General features: G+C 43.9%; 1 protein-coding gene across 1 annotated transcript in view; it reads right to left on the reverse strand.

Moving 5' to 3' along the window:
* Nucleotides 1–27,589, reverse strand: part of ADAMTSL1 (ADAMTS like 1) — a 797,811-nt gene that overhangs the window by 82,978 nt on the left and 687,244 nt on the right. The window contains exons 21-23 of the mRNA XM_040238476.1: nt 24,295–24,423; nt 14,789–14,968; nt 10,592–10,726 (exon numbers count right to left, since the gene is read on the reverse strand). Coding sequence (XP_040094410.1) covers nt 10,592–10,726; nt 14,789–14,968; nt 24,295–24,423 — 444 coding nt within the window. The remainder of the gene's footprint in view (nt 1–10,591; nt 10,727–14,788; nt 14,969–24,294; nt 24,424–27,589) is intronic.

Consider the following 27,589-nt stretch of genomic DNA (forward strand, 5'->3'; position numbering starts at 1 on the left):
TTTACTTACTGTCTATGGTGCCATACTCTACAATGGCAGACTTGAGTTCTCTGCAACACATACGGCCCTCAACACATAAAGAGTTTCTTATCTGGCCCTTTACCAGAAGAATCTGCTCAGCTTTGCTCTAGAGCAGGTGCCTCAGGAGGTAGCCAGGGAGAGGTCATGCAGGCTGGTTTGCTACAGAGAGGCTTCACAGAAGGACTTGACTGTGCCTTGAAGACTTCTAGGATTTAGCTAGAGAGGAAGGGGCACAGGAGATAGTGTTCCAGGCCAGCAAGGCTCAAGACCACAGCAATTAGTAGGGAAAAGTTTGCCTGGAATAGAGGGACTCTCGTCAGCTCTCTCTATCCACAGCGGAATGGTTGCAGGATCCCCCTAAACCACCGTCCACAAGGCTCTAGTTCCTTAGATAAAATGGAATAGCACAGTCAGCCATCCATGTCTTGGACTCCCCATCTAGGGAGTCAACCAACCGCAGATGGAAATTTTGATCTGTGGTTGGTTGACTCTGTGGGTGTGAAACCAGAGAATAGGACCAATGATATATTTATCAAAAGGAAAAGTGGATCCAGTGAAGTTCAAACCTGTGTTGTTCAAAGGTCAACTATATTTGAGACAGGAATAAGATGGAAGGATGGATATAGAGGCTAAGTCTGAATAGCACAATGCCTTGAATGCTAGGATAAAATATTCTAACTGATGAAACATATCATTTCCCCATACCAGCCTCTTCCATGGGTGAAAGAGGGTCAAGAAGTGACTTTTAAATTCCATTCACGCTCTGAGAATCCATTTTTAAAAGTACTGATGCCTAACTCCACCCCCCAGAGATTTTGTCAAAATTGGTCTCAGGTGGAACTTTACTTTTATACTTCCCAGGTGCCTCTATTGTATAGTTGGGAACCCCTCCCTCAATGGAGGAAATGGCCAGGCACATGCCTGCAGAAGCCCAGCTCAGGGCCAGGTAGATGAAGCAGGTGGACGACACATGTACGTCAAACGAAGCCAGTAATAACGGCTTGTAGCGTGGCCAGCCTGATAAGCCCAGGCTTTACTAGAGTCAGTGCTATAACATTCAGTTGGCCACACGGTTGCCAATAAAAGAAAACACTTCTGCCCGCCCTTGCCTAATCCTGGAAAAGCCTATGGTGCTTGATGCAATATTGAGTCTGTTTATAAATTTGGGCCTTTATAGATTTTTCTCTCTACTTTAAAGTGAATGTTTACAAGGCCTTACACAATTTTCTCTCGACCTTGTTGCCTCTGATCTCTCTCTACCCACAACCCTGATGACAGTGCTCCTGCCACCTCTCACCAACCTCCTTGTTGCTCCGGAGCACATGTGCCTGTCTCAAGGACCCCAAGCTCGCTTTTTCCCTGTGTGGTACACCCTTGTCTTCTTTTCCTCCAGACATACAGAAGGCTCACAGTTCATATTCAAGTCTCTGCTCAAGGACAATTGTCTCAGTGAGTCCTCTCCCAACCACCTATTTTAATACTGTATCCTCTTCCCCATACAGGCACTATCCATCCTTCCTCCCCTGCTTTTGTTTTTTCCTTATGGCACTTCCACCTTCTAACATACTATGCCATTCACTTCATTCTGTTTATTTTCTATTTCCCCTACTGTAATGTAAGATGTATGAGAGAAAGGATTTTTATCAGTTTTGTTCTCTGCTGCATCCCCAGAGTGTCTTCAACGGTGCCCGGAATGTAGAAGGAACTCAGTAAGTACATGTTCATTACAGCAGCGCTTGGAATGCTCATCCTTCAGGGCTGAGTTTATAAAGTTCTCTGTTAAGCCTTTTCAATTTCCCCTTTCCCAAAGAAGGAGACCTCCCTCCTCTCTTCCCTTGGATTTCTTCTGCAACTCTTAAAAAGTTTTTTTTATCTCTCCTCCTACTTCTGAGCTCCTCCAAGGCTGGGAGGAGGCAGAGGATCTAGCATCAATGGAGGCTGGACCGATAACTGTTAAGGAAATGAATGAGGATTGAGCAACAGAAGCTTTGGACCATCCACTTTCTGCAGCTCTACGCCTATGTGGTTCGCTGTTTCATTCGAACATTTTGACTTGAATGGTCTGAAAGGAGTCCTCGCCACAAAGGAGTTACATGAGTTGCAGTGAGAAAAGCCTAAAGAATCAGATGCTTGAGAATCTATTGGTTGTATGGATTATCCTTCCTTTCCCACGATAATCTATTGACCAAGTCCTGTCCATGTTACTTCCTACACATCCTTGAATTCATTCACTTTCTGTTCTCTCCAGCTCTCTCGTCTAAGTCATGGCAATCTCTTACTTACAAAACTGTAACCACTTCTTAAGTGGTATGGTGTACTACGTCTAGTGTCTTCTCCCAGAATCCACCCTCCACACAGAGGCCAGAACAAGCTTTCAGAAACACAAATCAGAAGATCTCTCTCTCCAGCTTTTAAACCATTCAGAGACTTCCCATCACATTTGGAGCAAAGTGTGAAAGTTTTACTGAGACAGGCTGGGATCTGGGAGTCTTTGCTGCAGTGCTGTAATGCTTGCACCTGGACAAACCTCTCCTGCAGCAGCAAAATACAGAGAGACTGTATGGGACTAAAAATGACTACATACATGCAGCAGTTAGAGCAAATTCTCAACAAAAGATACAAAGAGACCACAAAACCCATATCTGCCACTTCTAAAGAGCCTGGAGCAAAAACAGGGTGTTGGGAGCAAAAGCAGGGTACTGAGCATGCCCTCTGCACTCACCACCACCCAAGGGAATGGGCGAAACACGTAAGCTACCTCTCCAGCCCAACACCTGGGCATACTCCTACCCTCCCCCCATGTAAGGAACCAGCTTACTCGCCCTCAGCAAGTGAGCAAACAAGGGAACCTGTTCTTCTTCCCTCCTGTGGCAGCAGGGGTCCCAATAAAGCCCTGCCCGAATTTCTTCTCTGGCCTCTAGTCAATTTCTATTGATTGGGGAAGGCCAAGAACCCTGGTTGGTATCATTACCATGGCTTAGAGCATCCTCTTCAGACTCATCTCAGGCCACTCTCTGCTTGGATATTCCTGTGCATGCTAATTCACTCTAGTCATGTCAGACTCTTTTTTTTTTTTTTTTTAATGTCAGACTCTTTTTGACCCCCATGGACTATAGCCCACAAGACTCCTCTGTCCATGGGATTCTCCAGACAAGAATACTGGAGTGGGTTATCATGCCCTCCTCCAGGGGATCGTCCCCAACCCAGGGACCAAACCCGTATCTCTTACATCTCCTGCACTGGCAGGTGAGTTCTTTACCACTAGGGCCACCTAGGAGAGTGAAAGTGAAAGTCGCTCAGTCATGTCCGACCCTTTGTGACCCCATGGACTACACAGTACGTGAAATTCTCCAGGCCAGAATATTGGAGTGGGTAGCCTTTCCCTTCTCCAGGGGATCTTCCCAGCCCAGGGATCAAACTCAGGTCTCCTGCATTGCAGGCAGATTCTTTACCAGCTGAACCACAAGGGAAGCCCAAGAATACTGGAGTAGGTAGCCTATCCCTTCTCCAGCAGATCTTCCTGACCCAGGAATCAAACTGGGGTCTGCTGCATTGCAGGCAGATTCTCTTCCAACTGAGCTATCAGGGAAGCCCCTAATTATCCCTGTGACAGTTCCTCAAATGCCTTTGGTTTTATTGCTTCAGAACCTTTGCTGGTTTCTCTGCCTGGAATGCTCTGGAATTTCTTTGTCTGAAATGCCCTTTCTTCACCTGGACAACTTCCACCAACTCTCCCAAACTCAGCCCAAATATTCCCTCCTCAGATAAACCTTGTCTACAGCTCAGACCAGGGGTGCTATCCTGTCACAGGCCCCGCAAAGCACCCAGTTCTTCCCCCTTTTATCGTAGTCTTAACTTGAATTACTTTCTTCACCACTAGAATTCAAACTAACACATAACAGGCTCTCAGCAAATACTGAATGAATGAGTTAAGTACACCCATCTGTGAGATACTGTCTTCTTTAGGCCCTGAATTACTTTCTTCTTGGTAAGTCACAAGACATGAGAAAAGGCTTGTGTAGAGTGGCTCTCTGTGGGGCTGGCAATACATGACTTCCAGCAGAGATGCCATAGGAGTCTCTCTGACTGGGCATTGGAGCTTACTCGTTCACAAAGGACCAAACCTTATGTATACCCCATAAGAAATTCTAACAGGTTCCTAGGACCTAAAGAAGGTACGAGCAAAGGTATGTACTCTGTTCTTAAGCCACATATAACTATGTGTTGTTATTTTGTCACTGGAGGCATCTAAGGTCATCTAATTCAGACAAAAATCCAGGGACTTTATAATAAAATTCTCTCTCTTTCCTGCCCCCCCTGAAGAAGTCTACTCCTGTAAGTTATGTTTCTTTTCTGTAAAACTGTAAAATAAAACTTTTAGAAGAAAATACTTTGAGACCTTGGAGTAGGTAAATATTTTTAAATATAACACCAAAAGAACCATCTATAAAAGAAAAATATTAAGCTGAACTTCATCAAAATTAAAATCTTCTTCCCTTTGAAAGACACTAAAATACTGAAAAGACAGCCATTGACAGAAATCATATTTCTGATAAAAGATACATATCCAATATATAAAAAGAGCTCTCAACACTCAATAATAGTTAAATTAAAAAAAAAAAACACCTCAACTTAAAAAAAAAACCAGGGCAAAATTAAAGAGACCTTTTACCAAAGAAGAAATCAGGATGGCAAATATGTACATACAAAGCTCAATACTATCAGTCATTAGGAAAAGACAAATTAAAACTACAAGAAGAAACTACTATACACTTAGTAGAATGTCTAAAATTAAAATGGCCAACTATACTGTCTGCCTGCAATGTGGGAGACCTGGGTTTGATCCCTGGGTCGGGAAGATTCCCCTGGAGAAGGGAATGGCTACCCACTCCAGTATTCTTGCTTGGAGAAGTCCATGGCCAGAGGAGTCTGGCAGGCTATATAGTCCACGGGGCTGTGAAGAGTCAGGCAGAACTGAGCGACTCTCACATACTGTGTGTAGGTGAGGATGTGGAGAACTGGAAACTTCATACACCTCTGATAGGAATGTAAAGTAGGCAACCACTCTGGAGAACAGTGTGGCTATTTCTTAAAATGTTAAGTGTACACTGACCATATAATGCAGCCATTTTACTCTCAAGTATTTAATCAAGAGAAATGAAAGCATGTGTCCATACAAAGACTAGCCCTTTGATACATTCAGCAGCTTCATTTGTAATACCCAGAAATGGGAAATTACCATTCTCGTCCCACAGGTGAGTGGCTGAACAAGCTGCAGTGCATCTGTACAAAGGTCGCTAATCAGCAAGAGAAGGAAGTGTGCTATTGATGGCAGTTACAGTGTGGGTGAACGTCCAGATAACTGTCCTGAGTGAAGGAAGCCAAGTTCCCCACAATATGATTCCTTTTTTTTAAATAACAATCTAATCTATACTGACAGCAGATAAGTAGTTATTTGGGGCCGGGTAGGGGTGTGAAGGAACAGGTACAAAGGGGCACAAGGTAACTTTAGAGAATGATGCATATGATCATTATGTTGCTTTTGGTGATGGCTTCATAGGTGCATCCATATATCAAAACATCAAATTTTAGATTTTATATATGTATCACTTATTATATGTCAGTTATCTCTCAAAAAGGCTATTAAAAAACTTACATGTCATACCCCAATATTCATAGCATTATTATTTACAATTGACAAGACATGGAAGCAACCTAAGTGTCCCTCAACAGATGAATGGATAAAGAAAATGTTGTATGTCTATACAATGGAATATTAGCCAGCCACAAAGAAGAATGCATTTTTGCCATTTGCAACAGCATGTATGGACCTGGAGGACACTATGCTTAGTGAAATGGGTCAAAGACAAATACTGTATGTTATCTCTTACAAAAATGAGTATAACAAAACAGAAGCAGACTCACAGATATAAAGAACAAACTAGTGGTTACCAATGGGGAGAGAGTGGAGGGGAGGGACAAGATAGGAGTAGGGGCTTATAGGTGGCGCTAGTGGTAAAGAACCTGGCTTCCAGTGCAGGGGACAAAAGAGACCTGGGTTCATCCCTGGGTTGAGAAGATCCCCTGGGGGAGGAAATGGCAACCTATTTCAGTATACTTGCCTGGAGAATCCCATGGACAGAGGAGCCTGGTAGGCTACAGTCCACAGGGTCGGAAAGACGTGGACATGACTGAAGTGACTTAGCACGCACGTGTTTGTGTATATGTTTGGTTCTCTAGGTTCACAGAAAGGAATGTGATTATTGGTCAGGAATATCCCCTGGAGTTCTTCTCTGGTAGATCAGATGGTAAAGTGTCTGCCTGCAGTGCAGGAGACCTGGGTTCAATCCCTGGGTTGGGAAGATCCCCTGGAAAAGGAAATGGCAACCCACTCCAGTACTCTTGCCTGGAAAATTCCATGGACTGTGGGGCCTGGTGGGCTACAATCCATGGGGTCGCAAAGGGTCAGACACAACTGAGCAACTTCACGTACACACATATCCCTTGGAGAAGGAAATATCAGCCCACTCCAGTATTCTTGCATGGAGAATCCCACGGACAGAAGAGTCTGCCAGGCTACAATTCATGGGGTCCCAAGAGTCAGATACGACTTAGCGACTAAACCACCACTAGGGGATTAAGAGGTACAAACTACTGTGTACAAACACCATCAAGTGAAATATGTTACAAGCAGTACTTAGAGTACAGTTTCATTTTAGATAAAACTATATAATGTATATATTAATGACTAGGAAAAAGATACTTGTGCTGGTTACTTCTGGGCTAGGTAATTATAGACGATGCTCATTTTCTTCTTTTTTCTATTTTTTAATGGCTCTACAATGAAGATGTATCACAGTTATAATAAAAACTCCAACAAAAGTTAGTTTTCAAAAAATATCGATGGTAATACCCTATAAATGATACTGTGAGGAATATTAGTCTTGGGCCTTAGTGGCCAAAAGAAATATTTAACAGAAGGCTACAAAAGGCTTTAGGTGCTGTGGGGAGGCCTGGGACGCTGCGGCTCTGAAAATGGAACCCTGTAGGCTACTGCTTGGGTCTGGACCAGCACTACAGGTGCTGCGGTGCAAAGCTGTGGTGCTGGCCTTGCCTCCCAGAGCAGCTGGTGCTTTAGGCCTCCCTGCACAAAGAACAGCTGGAAAACAAGGACGAAAAAATGAGCATCTGCCTTGCCTGGGACAAAGCATTCAGTTCGACTGGGTCAACTCTGCTCAGCCGAGCCCCCACTGGACATTTTCCATGTCTGGGTCAGACACCAGAGTATGAGGGTGGCAAGGACCCACTCATCCGAAGACTTCATTTACAGTTACAGAAAGTGAGGCTCAAATGAGCCCACGGCCGTGTCACTCAATCAACATTCCTTCTTGAAAGCTGTAACAGTGGCTTGAAGTGAAATCAATGCTGTACTATCTGAAAACCAAAACAGCCATTTCTGGAGTGGACTCACCCTCTGGGAATCTTAACACTCAAACCGTTATGGAAAAGAATTGATGCTTACATATGGCTTTAAAACCCTCAAATCTCCCTTCTCCCCTTCCTCTCATGAAAACACAAGAATCCAGCCCATGAGTTACTGTCCCTGAGTCACAGAACCATGGAGTTCTTTGAATCTGTTGTAGCAGATTGTAGTTGGGAGAAATACACACACATGAATCTCCACATTCCCTGACTACGATGGGGTTAGCAAATGCTTTTATCCTATATATCAATTGCCACATGCTTGGTTGGAATGTTAAAACGAATTCCAAGGCAGAGCCTGAACTGAGTGAGTGTCATGATTGATTAGGGGTTGTCTTGGCTGTGGAAGGGGTGATTAACAAATATCTTTACCACTTATTTCCATCCTGATCTAGAAAATCTGTTACCCTCCACCTAGTGTTTCTTCATTAAATCTCTCCCACTATTGATTACTTACTCTTACAGAATGTCAGGTTAATTATTTCAAATATTACTTTAACTACATCATCTTCTTACTTAAAAAAAACTCTAAAGATCTCTCCTCATTTCTCACATAGAAAATTTACCCCTCTATATCTAATAATTAAACTGTTAGTAGCTCAGTTGTGTCTGAATCTTTGTGACCCCATGGACTGTGGCCCACCAGGCTCCTCTGTCCATGGAATTCTCCAGCAAGAATACTGGAGTGAGTTACCATTCCCTTCTCCAGGGGATCTTCCCGACTCAGGATCAAACCTGGGTCTCCTGCGTCACAGGCAGATTCTTTACCATCTGAGCCACCAGGGAAGCCTCTGATAATTAAGGTCCTCCATAACTTGATGCTATGTATCACTCTGAGCAGTCCTTCACAGAATATCCTCTCTGGCCTCTGGCTTATTTCCTATATCCAGAATACACACTCTGCTCAGAAAGAGCCACCAGTAGGAGCTAGGGATGGGAGCTAGATCAAAGGGGAACATATGGGCAAACAGGTAATGCTGGGTCACTAGCCGGGGAGGCCTATGACGGACAGGAGGCTGTTAGAACGCTTGTGGTAAGGGTTGGAGTCACACCTGTGTGGAGAAGCTCTGGCTGAGGCTTGCTCCCTGTGAAGGCCTAGTTTCTATCCCAGCTGAGCTGCCTTAAAGCAGTGGGGTCTTACAGCTGTTCCTGAACAGACACCTGATGCACATCCCACCCGTTTTAATCTCTGGGTTCATGGCATCTTCCTCACCTCAGGGCCTGTTTTCTTTCCTTTGTGTCTATTTGAATCCCCACCCCCACCCTTCAGTGCTCAGCATCAAAACAGAACAGTGAGGCTCTGGCCGGTCTCCAGCGACCTGTTTCTCAGGGTCCTGATACCTGACACCATTCCCTAACTCATCTCTACAATTCCACGTGGCTCTCTCCTAGTTCTATTGTGTTCCCAAGTTCATATTGATTATATGGACTTTATTGCATTCAGGGACTTTATGGATACTGCCTCTGATACTCAGGTGGAGTGGTCTGAACGTGAACGAGGACATTAAGGTGTCTCTTAACCATTAGATTTAAATACCAGTCTAAGGTAACAAAGCACCATAAACTAGGAATGGAATTCAGCAGCTTAAAGCACAATAAATTCTTATTGCCCATGGCTAAAATGACACAAAATATTATTCCAGAATAAGGGAGAAAGAAAGTAAAGCTATCATGGAAAAATATGAGCAGGTTAAGTTTTCCAGCATGCTTAATGGCACCTGAGCAATCCCAGAGTTATTGAACTTGAAAATAAGCAATTGCTGCACACCCTGCTAATGACTGGGCAATGATAGCAAGTTATGACACTCTCTCATGGTGATGAACCTAAAATAAAAGTTTACAATGCACACATTTAATCTGGAATAAATTTACCATTCATAATGCCAAAATAAAAAAAAGAAGCAGGTTTAAATGCCTATGAATTCTGATCAATGTGATGTGGAAAAAACTCAATACCAAGTTTGTTATGAGAAACAGAATAGGGCTACTCATTACTATATCTATGTTTTAGTTTTATCCAGATCAGAAACAGAAAAACCAGAAGCTTTTGCCATATGCCTGTATGTATTCTTTGCTAATTTTAGATGTTATCAAAAACTGAAGGTAATCTTTCTGTGCTATAACCCTAAAGATACCAAGCCTTGTAGCCATGCTGATAAGTTATGATCAATATTATTGAGAAACCACTGGCTTCCTGTCCCCTGTTAGCTGGCACAGAGAAGAGTAGAGGAAATTTCAACATTGAGTCAAGGGAAGAATTCTAGCTGCCATGACCAACATCTGGGGCCACATACAGTTAGCATGAAGACTTTTTCCATTTTGTAGGCCTGTTTTTCCCAGGCCTTTGAAGGCAGAAGAATTCTTTTCCATCTAGACCATATCTAGGGGTCATGCTGAGGGTAGAGGTTGCTCTGGCATCCCCATGGCTCTGGAGTGAGGGGCCCAGAATGTGGATGCCCTAGAGCGAGTTTCTGCTACAAGAAGGTGTCAGCCTCATGGGTAATAACTGGGTGTAGGCTCCCAGTGACAGATGACAGGGAAGGTGCCCCTGGTGGAGTTACTGAAACATTTGCCTTGAGGAGTCTGTCTGGGTTGTTTTTAGGCCCTACCTACAGAAGGAGGTTTACACAGATTGCCTGGATTAAGGGAGGTACTGATACCGCAGTTTTCTTGTTGAAAGCTGGTTATAGCTCTATTGAGGTAAGAAGAGGTCATGGAGGAGCTCTGGGATACAGCTGGTGACGGGGAGAAGAGATGCAGGAGCTGTTTTTCACTGCTGTATCTGTTCTCTAAGTCCAGCACCATCAGTCTGATTGAGAGGATCTGGACTGTGGCACCAGCCCAGGAGGATTCAGAGAGGAGCCCTTTCGGACTCTGGCCAGGCTCAGGTCCAAACTAAGAACTGAATTCACCTCATATGGAAAGTCAGCCAAGTTTCCACTGGTAAATCTGGATTCTGTACACAATTTAGTGATTTCCTGTTGGCCACCCCCCACTGCTGCCTCCCTCCCACCTGCAAGCAGTCACCCATCCATAAATCCTGTCCAGCCCTGGATTTCTGCCCAGTGTTCCAGAGGGTTGGACTCACCAAGGAGAGCAGAATTCCCAGGATCCAGGACCAGCTGTGTTCCCAGTGGAGACGTCAGCACCGAAGGAAGGTTCAGTCCAGTGGCTGAGAGCAGGGTCCTGATGTCGTCCAACTGTGTGGGGACGTGGGGGGGCTCTGTGAGAAGGAGGATGGGGCATCAGGCAGGTTAAAGCATAAAGGCTGTGCTAAGGGGACAGGGAGAGGCAGGCACGCATGGAAGTGTGTCCACATGTAAGGCAGGTGTTACTATTATTACCTCTAACATCACTTTGCCTAGAGAGAAGGTGTTCCCATCAAGGTGAGTCTGAATTTCAAACATAATACTTGATGCCCGAAACTGTACAGTCAGTGACAAGAATCAGGCATGCTGATTTCTGGAGTTCCTTCCTTACTGTATACCACTTTCTACCACAGGTGCTCTATAAACACATAGCTAATTGAAACTATATTATAAAGACACTTTGAAAAAGCCAAAGCTTCTTCAGAACTATATGCCACATCCTGTGCTAAAATAATTTTCATTCCTTGTTTCATTTAACTCTTAAAACGACCTTTAGAGGGAGGAACTTTGTTATTGTCCCCACAGGCAGGGATAATTGACAGGAATTTCTTATTTCTAAAGATTCTGTGAGTGGCTTTTTTCTGGGAAGGAAGGGGTACAGTTGGGAGGTTAGGGATTCACTTTGTGATCTGGATTTTTATGTCTAAGTAAGACCAGAGAAGCAGTTCAGGGATGATGTGTTAGTCAAAATCTTGTCATGAGTCAGGGCTGATGTAACCAGGAATTAGTTAACCAGAGCTAAAAGTGACAGAAAGGGAAACACAGTGGCTTGCTTATTAATTTCCTTGAGCAAATAAAGAGGCAAGCAGCTGTTGAACGCAGTGGTAGGATGATCCCAGATTCTGCTGAGAAAGAAGCAGGACTCTGCTCCCGCTTCTTCCCGAGTCTCCTGGCGCACTGCAATTCATATCCAACGCCAACTACCACCTTTTTCTCTAGAACACTTGTTGGAGTGGAAAGAGAAGCAGAAAGGTTGTCCTTGTAATTGATGGTCATTTCAGCAGCATTCAGAGAGGGGCTGCTGTGTGCTTGTCACCGTGTTCAGTACTTGTTAGAAATGGTAAATAAGTAAGTAACAGTGGGGCCTGGATCTACTTCAGAAACATGCCTTCTGTCTACTCTGCCTTTGACTGCAAAGACCATCACATACAGAAAGCAGTAATAAGCTTACATATTTATATATAAAAATTCAACATTATAAAGACATTATATATAGTCTATATAATTTGAAAATATTCTTTACGTGGTATAGGGTAAAAACATCGTGATTGGATTCAGGAACTCAATCTGAGCTATGGCTCTTTCATTCACTAACTTGGGCAAGTCACAATCCCTCTAAGCTTTAGTTTCTTCATCTAAAAACGATTTTTTTAAAAAAACAACCCTCATCATTTTCAAGGTCTCTTTCTACTTTGATATACCATGGTTTTAGGAATTGATACTGATAGTTTTTTCAAAGTTAGACTCTCTTTTCTCTCATCCTTTTAAATATTCTTTCAAATATATTGAAATTGAATATTGAGGGAAATGGAGTTCCCCCAATAATACAGAAATGGGATATTCCTTCAAGAGTATTATAATTCAAGAAGGCTTTGCTTATTTAATAATAGCCAAAAGGGGAGGTTATGGCCCATCTTTAAAACCATTGATCTTTCTGGGCCAAATGTCAGCCCCTCCTAATGTCCTTACAGCTTCCATCATAGTTTACTTCTTCAGGGAATGTCCAGCTAATCTTTTGAGGGAAACTGTCAATTCCCCAAGGACAGAAGTCACCTCTTGTGTTTATCCTAAAGCTCTACATGGGACTCAGTGGCAACTTAATGAACAGCCATTCAGTGGCTATATGAACCCATGAATGAAAGTTGGCCTCATGACAATTCAGTCCTCCACAATACAGGTTAAGTCACGGGCCTCATGAAACCTCAGCTTTACACATGAAATCTCTCATTTAAACATTAAGCCACGTTTGGGGCTGACTAAAAAAAAAGAGAAATACTACTCCTATGTTCATAAAGTACCAAACAGAATAGGAAATACCACTCCTATGTCCATAAAAACTAACAAACCTTGATGAATAAACAGGACTTCTAATTGAGAAAATTAAGAACCTAAATAGTGTGGTTTTTTTTTTTTCATCCAGTTTGATTAAAATGGGAAGACTTCATGCTCTTCAAACTCCACGTTCACGGTTACACTGAATTAGCGTTGGAATGCTGCAGTTTTGGCTCCCAGAGCATACACACTTCATAGGCAGAGGTACGTTAGCAGCCACACTTCCCACACGTTCATCTCTGTTAGCAGAGGTGATCAGGAAGGTTATTAGAGAGGAAATCCCCACAGTAAGCACCATAACTCAGTGTGGGGCAACAGTCTGGGGCCCCGGGCTCCAGACGAGCAGCTCAGCCAGAAGAAACCCAACACAAAACAAATGACATCCTCCACAGAGCTGATTTTCTGCAGCTTCCTAATATGATTGGAGGTTTATGCAGCCACTGTTGAGATGAAGACCCACATGGGTCTCTGTGAAATCTGAGTGGGCGGGGGTAGACTCTATGCTTTGCTATATCATCACTGGGGTGTGAAAATATGAGTAAAGTTTATTTACTTTCCCTTGTGGAAGGCCATAATATACATATGTGCAGTATGTAATTATTCATATTTCTCATCTTTGCCCCCCCCCAAGAATGATGGCTCTCTCTTAGTGAGATAACTAGCATACATGCTCTAATAATTGCCTTTTTTTTTTAATGTGGACCATTTTTAAGGTCTTTCTTGAATTTGTTACAATATTGCTTCTGTTTTACATTTTGGTTTTTTGACTGCAAGGCATGTGGGATCTTAGGTCCCCAACCAGGGATTGAACCTGTACCCTCTGCACTGGAAGGTGAAGTCCTAAGCACTGGGCCATAAGGGAAGTCCCCTCTAATAACTGCCTTTAAAAAAAAGAAAGACAAAAACAAGCTTCTTTATCCCCCCTGACCAATGCCCAGACTCTGCTGGGAAGAGAAGCAGAGAGTCTGAATCTCGGTGTAGATGCAACATGACTGAGTCCAGCCCTGGGCATCAGTGAGTGCTGGATGGTGTCCCGGCAATTGCTATTATTTTTAAATAACTATTTTATGCCAGGAACTGTGCTAGACTCTTTACTCAGGGGTCCTTATGTCTGGTGGTGCTACTGTGTGAATGTTTGTGTCCCCCAAATTCATATGTTGAAATCCTAATCCCTTCAAGGTAATGATAAGAGGAGGGGGGGGCCTTTGGGAGATGATTATGTCAGGAAGGTGGAGCCCTCATGATTGACATTAGGATCCTTATAACAGAGACCCCCGAGAGCTCGCTTGTCCCTTTTGCTAGGGTGCAGTAAGAAGCCACCATTCTGCTGCTAAGGAGAGGGCCTCACCAGAGTCTGAGCGTGAAGGCACTTGGATTCTAGACTTCCAGTCTCTAGACATGTGAAGAACAATCTTCTGTTGTCTAAAAGCCGCTTGCGCTCAGTTGGTCAGTCCTGGCTGACTCTTTGTGACCCCATGGACCCCTCTGTCCATGGGATTGCCCAGGCAAGAGTACTGGAGTGTGCCATTCCCTTCTCCATATAAGTCACCCAGTCTGTGGCTGTTTTGCTATAGCAGCTGGACTGGACTAAGAAGAGGGGTACACATGTGGACTTAAGGTGGACTAGAGTATGAACTTCCTAAAATTATATGAGAAATTTTGTACTTATGAATTTTTCTCAACAAGTAGTCTATAGCTTTTGTCTGAATCTCAAAGCAGTCCTTAATATAGAAGGAGTTAAGAAAAACTGCCTGTTATCTCTATTTGTACCTCCCCTGCCCACCCAAGATGGGCAATCTTGTTTTCTACACAGAGACCAGGATCTAAGGCTTAGCAAGGTTAAGTGACTGCCCAAGGTCACACAGTGAGTAAGTGGTAGACCCAGGGTTCCAGCTGACCTCTGCTTGGTTTGCTTGGCCCTTTGGTTTGTTCTCTCTACTGGGAGGCCCTAAGGTGGGGAAAAGGGAAGGAATATCGATTTTACCTTCATGCATTTAATTGGATCGGGGCAGGAGGAGGTGAGGGTGGGTCAGACAATCACCCCAGTGGGGTCCACCGGGGGTGGCCAGCCTCATGGTGTTTACCTAGAATCAGGAGCTCAGTGCTCTCAGTCAGCTCCCCGTGCAGATTGGCTGCCCTGCAGGAGTACAGGCCCTGCTCCAAGGAGGACACAGCTGTAAGCACCAAGGAGCCCTCGTGCAGAGGGGGAGGAGAGCCCAGTTTGCTTTTATTCCTGAACCAGGTGACTTCAGCTTCAGGCACACCTAGGAGGGGAAAAAAAAAAAAAACATGCATCAGCCACCACATTCAGGTGACCTGGAGATATTTATAGCCTCTTGGTGGACCCACCCCAGGGCTGCTCTGCAGGAAGCATCTGCCTGGGCGTCGTCTATGCTCCTTCGGCCAAACTAAACAGGTCGCTGACCTCTCAGCTGTCTTGAGATCTTTTGCCTTTAAGAGCTTCTAGAGATAAGGCAGGAAGAGAAAGACCGGTTAAAAGAAGAGGAAGAGGGCAGCTGAGAAAGGCACTTGCCCGGGTGGAAGGAGTGAACCAAAAGCCTTTGGAGAAAACACCTAAGAATGAAATCTATATATCAGTGAAAATGATTAACTTGACAACTAAATGAAACAAACCTAATGCGGAATAAGAGAAGGCAGACTCGAAACAGCATACACTGTATGATTTCATTTCTGAACGTAGAAAATAAAAGCTGGTAACATCAATCCCTGTTGTCAGCAGTCAGAGTTGGGAGTTCCTCTGAGGGACGGGGATGGAAGGGAGGTGCTGTCGTTGAGAGTGGGGACAAGGAACCTGGCTGCTAGTAGCTGTCTTTTGACTTGGGGGCTATGTTTGGTGGGCTTGGGACCTTTACAATTTATGCACTTTTTGTTATAAACATTATACCTCAGTAGAAAGTTAAATGGGGTCCATGGGGTCACAAAGACATGACTGAGCGACTGAACAACAAGAAAGTTAAAAGCTACAGAATATTAATATACTCACGAACCAGACAAATGAAAGCTGCTAGATCCTTACCAGAGTTGGCACTCTATGTAGAAAACAAGCCTGTATTTTTTGAGGCCTAAGTATTTTCTTAGAAAAAGAGAAGATGGAACCGTGGCATGAGGTTCATCACCACAGAAAAAGAGAGACCAAAAGGGAGTACTCTGCTCTCTCCGCAGTTCAAGTTTATTATTGAGAGAGAGCTGGGGAGAGTGCGCACGTCTGAACTGGGGTGGGGCTCCTGTCTTCGGAAGTTAGGCTCTGTCCTCTAGGACTGTTAGGCGCTCAGTGCTTGTGTCCTCTACAAATCCGTATGTTGGAGTCCTAACCACCCTCAGGGTGATGTGGTAGGAGATGAGGTCTTGGAGATTTTTAGGTTTAGATGGAGTCCTCCTGAAGGCAGTGGCCATTTGTGATGGCATCAGTGCCCTTATAAGAAGAGGCCCTCTCTTTCTCTTTCTTTTCCCTTCCCTTTTTCTCTCTTTCCCTCCCTCCATCATGAGAGGACACAGCAAGAAGACAGCTGTCTGCAAGCCAGGGAGAGAGTCCTCCTCTGGGCCTGAATGGCCTGGCACCTTGATTTTGGAATTCTCAGCCTCCAGAACCTTGAGAAACGAACGGCTGTGGTTTGAGCTGCACAATCTGTGGTATTTGGTTAGAGCAGCCTGAGAAGACTGAGACAAGCAAATGGCTTTCATTCCTGAGGAAGTTTCCCTGTGGGTGGCATGCTGGTAAGCAGTCCTCAGTTTAGGACAAGCCTGCTGAGATGGTCTGCATAGGAGGCTCCGCGGGAAGCCCAGCTCTAGTGAGCTGAGAGACGGGAACCATGTGGCGTTAATTCACAGTCTCCAGGGAGTGGACAGCTCCGTTTCTGTACTTTCTAGCTTATTGACTTAGCTCACAATGTTTGCTCATGAAACTTGTGGACATGTATCCAGGGCATGTTTAGAAAGCCAAATCCAGGTAAACGGGGTCAAAACCCAGAATAGGCAGAGCCAGAACTTTAGTCCTATACTTTCTCAGAGCTGGGGATGGATTTTGCTCTTGGGGCAGGGGCAGCCTTACCCTTTGTGGGCAGCCTACAGTTGAGAATGCAGACACCTTCATGGCATCACCTGTGTACCCAACGCTTGTCTCTGATGAATACAATGTACTCAGAGTCTCCTCTGTAAGAGCCAGCTCTCATCATGAGCCCTGGAGCACTTGCTGCTTCTGGGATCCCAATGGCAAGAAGTGGGGCTGGCTGGGAGAGTGCTCTCCTGTTACCTCATTAACAATGAACTATTCTGCATGAATTCACCAGTGTCCTGGCTGTCCTGCTGCTTCAGGTACGGTTTTCCAGTAGTGGAATGATAGCCTATGGAGGGCGGCCCAAGTGTCTGGCCAATCTGTAGAGCTTTTCTCTCCCTGTCTATAAGGAACAGGAGAGTCACTCTCTGGTCCTCTCTTTTCGTTGTAGTGCAGATTACCCATAATTCAATGTGGATCCCTAGGGACTGGCAAACTGGCTGGAGGAAGGAGGTAGATCTGTTTAAAGAGGGGGAGACTTGGGTACCACAGCCCTGATCCATCAGAGAGGGGCACACACTGTGACATTTGATGCTCAGGTGCATGAGAGGGGCTAGGCTGGTATTATTGTCTCTGAACACACCTGGAATACAGATGCAGGTGAGAGGCAGAAAGGCTGAGTTTTCGTTGCAATACCACTAGGGAGAGCAAGAGCCTCACGATGCCCGGCCGTGCCAGCTTAGACTGTGGACCCTGAGCTCTGTTTTCACATTGGGGGAAAAAAAATTCCATAGCCTTCAGGAGAAAGCCTCTGGAAAGAAAGTTGAAAAAACACCCCCCACTCACCCACCCACATCACTTCTCTCCTGAAAATGCAAGGAAAAATGAGATTCCACAAACCAGCTTCTGCAAGTCTTCACCCTTTTCCCCTCACCATAAACTGCTCACACATAGTACCTGTCAGTGGCACCTGCCTTGGAGGGGGTCAGTGGGCAGCAAGTGCACAATCCCTGATAGGAACTGAGGCTGTCCTAGAGCGAGGAGGCAGAGTAAGAGACAGGGACGAGTGGGCTGTCAGTTCCACCAGCAGATGGTGGGGGTGAATGCTGTCCCCATGACGGTGCCCCTAGGCCATGACTTGTGTGTCTCCAGGGCCGACATTGTGTTTACACGGTCGGCTGCCACAGCCAGACTTGCTGGTCCCGTAAGTGACCTTCTTGGATCAGGGTAGCCAGGGGGAGAGACAGGGATGGTGAGAAAGAGGAGGAGGAGGAGGGAAAGAGGTGACCCAGGGATGGAGCCATTTCTCACATTTCCAGGAAGTGGGTGTAAGCTTCTTCCATTCTTGTCATCACTCTTGGCCTCATGCCCTTATGAAATCAAGTCTGTTTAACAGGACAAAACAGAGTCTTTACCAATAGGGCTGAATCCCTCAATTGAGAGCAGGGGGAGAAATGGACATGTTCAGAGTAATGAAGATAGATGGAAGGGACCTCCAATCTTTGTAAAACTGGGCCCACAGAGTGACAGCAGTGCTGAGGGAAGCCGCATGTTATAAGGACCATCTGTGACAGAGTAGCAAACCTCTCCTATACTCATTCAAACACAGGCTTGCATCAATAGTTTACCAATGCTGCTGGTGTCACAGTTTGAAGGATTCCTGCCTGGGATTGTGTGCCTTAAAGAGAATGACACCAAAAAGATGTTTTGGAATGACAGCCAGCCCTGCCACGACTGATTGTGATGTATTACAAAGTTGGAACAAGGGAACAGGAAAAAAAAAGGAATGAGGCGTCTTTTTTCTTTTTCTCTCAAGACATGACAATGATGCCTCAGAAAATATCATCAGCCCTCATACACACCAGAGGCCCTTGAAAAGGTAACCAGATACACATGCCTAACTGTGATGCTTAGAACACCGAGACAGCAGGAATGCACTGAGGCCAGAAGCTATACGTATCCCGAACACATTAGAGGGAGAAAGAACATTAACTGAATATTTGCTATAAGCCAGACATTTAATAAACATGTCATACATAATCACAAAGTTATCATGAAGCATTGTTATCAACCCCAGTTTACTGATGAGGAAACTGGGACTCAAAAAGATTATGAAATCTGCCCCAAGAGACATCAGTCTGGATTCCTGAATGATTACATGAGGACAGAGTCCCTCTCCACTTTGCCACCAATCGGTGACCTACAGATGGCAGGCAGGGATCCAAACTCAGTACATTTGATGCCATGAAACCCCATCCTACCAAGTACATGACACGGTCTGCCAGTATACGAGACTGCCTCCCGTGAGAAGCTCTGAATTGCTGCCTGTTATTTCTGGTGTCAATCCTTAAATGCTTTCTGCTTTTGGAATTAACCTTTCTACTGTAATTGTAACATCAAGATTATTGTTAGGAGGGAAGTTTCTCGAATCCATTGTTAGTACCCTTCTTGGTGAGAAGCTTATCAGGTTGTAGAAGATGATTTTTTCCCTAGCCTGGTGTGATATGACAGCACATTCTACAGAAACAAATGTTCGAAAAATGACAAAAAATACACTCTACTGAAGAGCAAAGTCCAAAGCCATACTGTTGACAAGTTAGCTGGATAGGCTCCACACTCTGGACTCCCTGGTATGATCTGTGTCTAAAATAGGAAGTAAAAGGACCTGCTTTTACTTTTCCTGCTCTGTGGCATATCTTATCAACAACACAGTGGTCTCCCTGCTGCTTGAAAGGATCAATAAATGAGTGTAGTCATAATGGGCTGTAACTTGACTTGATTATGAGGATTAGTGCTTTTAATATCCACTGAGCTGCCAGGTAGGGTGATGCTATAATAATCTTTTTTTAAATCCCAGATAGGATATTCTTGTTAACTAGACCACTTGTTATACTTGGAAGGCTGCCTGCACTCTGACACCTTGTCAACATCTTGAGGTGGGGCATCCACTGAAAGGCACACCTTGACATGATAAGTTCTAGAAATTTCTTTAAAGGCTTGGTGTAAGACAAGGGAAGAATATAGTAACTTAAATGTCAATCTGAGCAATTATTCTAAAGAACCATGGCAGTCTGGTAAGGAGGCTTTTAGTCTTCCACGTTTTTTCACACTAACTGTGGCAGATGCTGACAGATATTCCTTCTTTTTCCTGGGTACCCAGCCTGGGCTTCCCTGGTAGCTCAGATGGTAAGGAATTTGCTTGCAATGCAGGAGACCTGGGTTCAATCCCTGGGTTGGGAAGATCTCCTGGGGAAGGGAATGGCAACCTACTCCAATATTCTTGCCTGGAGAATCCCACAGACAGAGGAGCCTGGCGGGCTACAGTACATGGGATCACAAAGAGTCAGACATGACTAAGCAACTAATACCTCCTCCTCCTCAGCCTGGCAAGATTTCCCCAACAGCCCTTGGTAGCGGTGAGTGGCCATGTGACTAAGAAGGGATGTGAGAAGCAGTAATGCATGCTACTGGCTTGGCCAAAAACGTTTGTTCTGGTTTGCCAAGTATCACCCTTAAAACCATTTCAACCATCCTCTACACTTTGTTTTCTCCCTGTCTTACTGACAGGGTAGAGAGAACCTTTGGGGAGACCTTTGAAGGCATGTATTCAGGATAACAGAACCACCAGTGTCCAGGGATGCTGAAGGACTGTGGGGGGCAGATCCCCTCCCCTTCAGCTGACCAGGACCACTCTTTGGACTCCTAGGTAGGCAAGTAATAAACTTCTATTGTGTTTGAGTCATCATTATACATTTGGGGGTCTACCTGTTACCATAGGTCTACCTGTCTACCTGGCTAATACACTGCCCATCATTGACTCCTCAACTATTTATTTCTACATGACTAGTCCTGACAATTTTATATCCTAGGTAAGTCTTCAAAAGCTTCCCCTGTTTCAAAATGTACCATAACCTAGGAAAGCATAAGATTTAGCTCCTGCCTACTGTCCCCCACCTCTCAACTACAAGTCACCCTACTGTCTTCTAGCCTCTCCATCTTACAGCCAAGCCAGCCACATTTCACTCTTTTAAATGCAACATACTCTTTCTACCTCAGGCCCTTGCACATCCTATTCCCAATGACTGAAACTCTTCCTCCTCCTCCTCTAACCCCCTATCTCACATTCCGTTTTATGAATTCTTCTCCAATAGAGAACAAGTATGGGAGTGGTATAAGAGACTGAATCACTTTTCAAGAAAAAGCCTCATCATACTTGTTGTTTAATGGTTTTTATGTTTAAGGGTTGGGAATAATTTGTAAGTCTGCATTTTACATGTTGAAAACATACATGTGCAAAAGATATTTAATGAAAAACTGCTAACAACTCAAACATGCAAGGACACGAGTTATTCTATGTAAATTATGTAATAGTCTTAAAATATACTATTATATAGCCATTAAAATTATGTCACAAAAGAGTCATAAAAGCCACTTGTAGCATCAAAGTAAAAATAGTTTCTTTTGCTATTTGGTGTTATAGCTGTCAGTATTTCGATTGGAGACTCAGCTCAAGAATGATTTCTTTGTCCAGTAAATTCACAGACCAACAGTTTAATCAAAAGCAGTCTCTTTCCCATCTATGTTGAATAAAAGTGAAAGTGAAAGCGAAAGTCACTCAGCCGTGTCCAACTCTTTGTGACCCCATGGACTATACATGTCCACGGAATTCCTCAGGCCAGAATACTGGAGCGGGAAGCCTTTCCCTTCTCCAGGAGATCTTCCCAACCCAAGGATTGAACCCAGGTCTCCCTCATTGTAGACAGATTCTTTACCAACTGAGCTTCAAGGGAAGCCCATGTTGAATAAAAAACCTTATTTAATAAAAGGCACAATGACAGAGACACATTTATTTTATTTAACTATGATTAATACAAATGGTCCTATGAATAAAACTAAGTTTTTAGTAATGTAATGTGCATGGCCAGGCAAAAACTGGACCTTACAACCTAGGATTTCACTATCAGGTTACCAAGAGTGAATCTCTGGGTGAAGTTGGAGACATGGTGCTGGGTGGCCCAGAAGAGCTGACCAAAGCTGTTTCGACTTTTCTAGTTTTCCTGTGATAAATTCTTCTCCACCTGAATTCTGGTTTTCTCAACCTCCTTCAGATGCTCAAGTCCTGATTTTGCTGCCCTTTCCTTCCCACTGTTTTAGTCCTACCAGTCCCAATACTCAAGATGAGACCCAATATGGTCCATTATATTGGGAGACCCATCTTATCTCCAGCTGGTATGCTGTCTTCAAGGCACATGTTCCTGAAGATCAGATGGCAAGTGATGGTCCTGCATAAAGGATCTGGCCTTCACCAGCAGTCTGTACAGAGCGGCAACTCATTCATGGGACACCCTGATTGAGAGTACAGAGCCTGAAGGGATTTAGTTCTACAGGCTTTCACTGAGGCGGCTGGATGCATGGGCCAAGGGACGCTTCACCAAGAAGAAGCTAATGTATTACGACAGAGAGAGATTTATATTTTGGGCTTCCTAGAGCTACCAGAAGATTTCAGAGAAAACCAGACCTGTCTGTTCTTAGGAAACAACATGCTGCAGATGAAGATCTTCCTCCTACTTCTTCTAAAATGGATTCTCTCTGGCCTTATAAATCACAGGCGGAGGTGAACTTTCCAAAGCTGGGGCTGAGATCTAAGACGAAGAAACACCCAGAACAGGGGGTGCCAATGCCTGTCCTCTTTTCAGACAGGGTATGATGTGGGAATGTTGGTTGGGGTGCCATGGGAAGGTATATCTGATGAGGACAGCAATCGGGGGGCTGTTGCTGGGCCCTGGCATGGGAGTCATCTATCTCCCCTTTGTATCGTGGCAGTGAAAACCCTTAGGGCAGACAGGCTAGCAGTTCACAGGAAGGGAGAATTGGCAGCTGAGCTTTGGGTGTTTTCTGTTTTTAAATTGAAGGTAAACACCTTTATGAAGGGCATATTGCCACCTCCTCTGGTCTACTCCTCCATTTTCTGACTTTCTGGTCCCTAGAGGCCTCTGAGTTTACAAGAGCTATCCAAGAGCAACATTTATATCACATGCCCAAGAGCACTGGCTGTTTTCATAAACGACTCCTTTGCACTTCGGAAAGGAGCTTCCCTGCTGACTCAGCAGTGAAGAATCTGCGTGCAATGTAGGAGACCTGGGTTTGATCCTTGGGTTTGGACGATCCCTTGGAGCAGGAAATGGTAACCCACTCCAGTATTCTTTCCTGGGAAATCCCATGGACAGAGGAACCTGGTGGGCTACAGTCCATGAGGTTACAAGAGTCAGACACTAAACCACCACCACCCACTCACTTCAAATGTAAGCTCCAGGTTGCTGTTGGTCTCACCCCTGCCATCCACTCCTGAGCTTTCCACCACGACTGTCCTGAGTTTAGGCCCCCGGTACTTCTGCTGTAAACTACTGCTGTTCATTGCTAAGGCAAGAATACTGGAGTGGGTTGCCATTTCCTTCTCCAGGGGATCTTCCCCACCCTGGGGTGGAGCTCATGTCTCCTGCTGGCAGGCAGATTCTTTACCACTGTTCCATCTAAACTACTGTGGGTTCTTTGGCTGCATGAAGTCTTAGTTGTGGCATGTGGGCTCAGCTGCCCCACAAAAATGTGGGGTCTTAGTTCTCTGACCAAGGATCAAACCCATGTCCCCTGCACTGCAAGGTGAATTCCCAGTCAGTAGTCCACTGGGGAAGTCCCTAAACTTCTATGGTTTCTTAACTGGCCCCTCTGTCTCAGTATCTTTTTTTTTTTTCCTTCAACCTATTTTATACACTGCATGACCCCTAATGCCACTTCCAACCTGCTTTGTCTGAATTCCTCATCCAAATGTTCAGAGTCTCCCATGGCACAGTTGTAACCCACGTGACTAAAGTTTAAGCCCCTTTACCCACCCCATCTCTGAGCTCCAGGCTTCCACTAGACCAAAGCAGTCACATTTCCCTTGAAGTCCTGCAGCTTCCCTACTTACATGATTTTTCTTACATTCTTTAGTGCATTGGAACACCCTTTGTCCCCATCCTTGCATGCTCATGTTCCACCAGTATGTGGGATGGAGATAAAAACAACCTCTTCTCCCTCATCTATCCCAGTTTTCCTCTGATCAACTTCAGTAGCACTTTCCACTTTCAGAGTGACTGAGTGTGCTTGACTTTCCCTAATAGCCCCAATTCCCTGAAAGCAGAATTTCTACTATCCTTTCAGCCCCCAACCTAGCACAGGGTTCCATTAATATCTGAACAAATGAATTGAAACATGTATAATATAAGAAATGAATCTCTAGTCCAGGTTTGATGCAGGATACAGGATGCTTGGGGCTGGTGCACTGGGATGACCCAGAGGGATGGTATGGGGAGGGAGGTAGGAGGGGGGTTCAGGATTGGGAACATGTGAACACTCGTGGTGGATTCATGTTGATGTATGGCAAAACCAATACACTATTGTAAAGTAATTAGCCTCCAATTAAAATAAATATTTTTCTTTTTTTTTTCTTTACAATATTGTATTGGTTTTGCCATACACCAACATGAATCTGCCACAGGTGTATAAATTAAAAAAAAAAACACAAATGAATGCATTTCTTACCTGCAGCTTGGCAGTTAATAGTCACATTCACACCTTGCACTGTTTTGACGGTGCTTCCTACATCAACTGTGATTGCGGGCTCCTCCGTGTTGATTACCATCTCTCGGGATGTTTTCACTAGTGGCTTTCCTGAGAGTGGGACGGAATGTGACATTTTATTAGATGGGGGGCTTTGGGCACTCCCTTGAAATATGATCGACAATGAACAAGGGATAGACCCATCTTTTTCCACTGACCATTGTTTTCCTTTTCTAACTGTAACTATAAAAACCATCCACCCATCTGCTTATCTAGCTACCACAGAATTGTCAGAAAAGAATAAGGATTGAAGAATCTGAGGCCGGAGCAAGGCAACAGTTGGGATGACTTGTACATCTTACCATTAAACTAACAAGGTTTAATAGATTAATTTTAATGGAATTAAATTTTTGAGATAGTTGCAGATTCATATTCAGTTATAAGAAATAATATAGAGCAATACTGTGTACTCTTTACCCAGTTTCCGCCAATGGCAGTATCTTACTGATATCTTATGATAGCATGACTAGGACATTGACATTACATTTCCAGCGCTACAAGGATCCCTCATATTGATCCCAGCACTGCCTTAATCCTTTGGCAACCATTAATCTGTTCTCTCTTTCTTACACTTTTGTCATTTCAAGAATGTTATATAAATGGAATCATACTGTATGTAACTTTTTTGGATTGGCTTTTTTTTCGCTCAGAGTGACTCTCTGGAGATTCTTTCAGGTCTGACATAGTATGGTGGCATGTATCAGCAGTTTGTTCCCTTTTACTGCTGAGTAGTATTCCATGGTATGGATGTACCAAGTATGTTCAGCCATTTACTTACTGAAGGACATGTTGGTTGTCTCCACATTTTGGCTATTCAAATAAGCATATAAAAACATTCCTCTCCAAGTTTTTGTGTGAATATTTGTCTTCATTTCCTCTGGGAAAAATGCCCGGGAGAGTAATTGCTAGGTCATATAGTAGTTACATGTTTAGATTTCTAAGGAACTGCTGAACTGTTTCCCCAAGTGGCTGTTTCATTTCACATTTCCACCAGTAATATATAAGTGATGTGGTTTTTCTGCATTCTTGTCAGCATTTGATTTCTACCTTTATTTTTATTTTTGAACTTTTAATTTTATGTTGGAGTATAGTCAATTAGCAATGTTGTGATAGTTTCAGATGGACAGCAAAGGGACTCAGCCATACATATACATGCAAGGTCTGTGATATATTCTGAGTTAATTTTTGTATAAGGTGCTAGATTTAGGGCAAAGTTTGTTTTTTGCCTCTGGATACACAATTGTTCCATGACCATTGACTGAACAAGTTAACTTTCTTCCACTGAATTGCTTTTGCATGTTTGTCAAAATCATCTGGGTATATTTTTGTGGTTCTACTTCTGCATTCTCCTTCTGTTCTAATCAGTTTCAAGATACCAATACCACACAGTCTTAATTACTGTAATTATATAATTATCTTGAAATTGATTCTTGAGTCTGATTCTTCCCACTTTATTCTTCTTTGCTATTCTAGTTTCTTTGCTTTTCTACATACGTCTTAGAATAATATTATCTACAACTATAAAATTTTGCTGTGATTTTGATAGGAAATACATAAACATATATCATTTTAGAGATAACTGACATCTTTACTGTGTTGAGTCTTCCAACCCATGAACATTGTGTGTCGATTTATTTATATCTCCTTTCTTTCATCAGAGTTTTGTAGTTTCTAGTACACAAGTCTTGTATTTGTTAGATTTATACCCAATTATTCTTTTTTCAAGGGATGGTAAATGATATTGTATTTTTAATTTCAGTGTTCATATGTTCATTGTGGTATATAGAAACAGTTGAGTTTTGTACAGCATGTAAACTTACTAAACTCATATGTTAGTTCTATAACTTTTTCTTTTTAGAATCCATGGTATTTTCTTAGAAGGCAATCATTTCTCTGCAAACAGTTTTATTCCTTCCCTTTGATGTATATGCCTTTTATTTCCTTTTCTCAGATTATTTCATCAGACAGAACTTCCATCACTATGTTGAATAAAAAGTGTTGATAAAAGTGGGATTTTAGTATGATGAGTGATTTTTCATTTGGAATCTGGACATTTTCATATCATGCTCTGCAACTTTGGACCTTATTAAAATCTGTTTTAGCTGCTGTTCTCTGAAACCACTCAGGTAGGGGAGAGGGAGGTGCCACCTGGTTACTCCCCAGTGGAGGTAGAAGTCCACGTTCTCCACTTGGCCTCCTCTGTGACCTATGTGGGGGCTCCTCTTAACTGCTGGGCTTGGGCAGAGCTTCTGGCTCCCCACCAACTCTGCTGTGGGAAGGGTGTTGTTACTGCTGGTATGGGCCAAAGTCCTAACTCTCCAGGAGGCTTCCTCTACCACCACCCCAGAGGGAAGAGGGGCACTGCAGGGTGAGGAGAGAAGCCCCAGGTCGCCATGATCTCCACATTGCACCCTTGTGGGGATTAAATCCATCTTCTCTGTCCAGGGGTCTTGGGGAACCGTGCTCCAGTCTGATGAGGAGTCCAGTCTTTCCATTCAGGCTTTGCCGGGATGGGTAGTGGTGGACCCCACAGCTTTCTGTGGTGTTTGAAACAGAGCAGCATTTTCTAAGAATTCACTGCCCTGCTAGGCTGTCCCTTTCCTAGTCTTTTGGGTAGAGGGAGCAAGCTTTAGTGGGGACTTTTTATTCTGTTTCTGTTTATTTCCTGACAGCCACCTTTTCAGCTCCAAGTTTGAGATTTATGATACATACAAACAAACAAACAAACAAACAAGCACCCTCCCCCCAAACCCAGTGAAGTCACACTTGTGTCCTTCCTCAGCACCCACAGACCCTAGCCAGTCTGCTTTCTCCTCTCCACTCTCAGTTTCCTTACATTTTATATAGAATGTCTGGATTTTACTTGCATTTCCCAGGAAGAATAGGGGAAAATCTATCTATGCCATCTTCCCAGATGTAGCAGTTCTGTGGATGTTATACTTTAATAGGCCTTTATCAGGTGGGGCTAAAAATACAGTATTTTGTGTACATGATCATTAAACACAATGAAAAGATACATTTATTGAGCACCTTGGGGAAATAAGGGTCTATGTGAGATCATTTTCATATACTCAAAGCTTAACTTTTTGTAAGTCAAATGGATTTAATTTTCTTTCATCCATTTTGTAGGCGAGACGATCTACAATGGCATTCACTCCTCTGCGCCTCCATTAACTGTGAAAAAAGCCATCATTCTCCGATGCCCTTCAGAGGCTCA

Source organism: Oryx dammah, unplaced genomic scaffold, assembly GCF_014754425.2.
Source record: "Oryx dammah isolate SB20612 unplaced genomic scaffold, SCBI_Odam_1.1 HiC_scaffold_1, whole genome shotgun sequence".
In the NCBI taxonomy this organism is placed as follows: Eukaryota; Metazoa; Chordata; class Mammalia; order Artiodactyla; family Bovidae; genus Oryx; species Oryx dammah.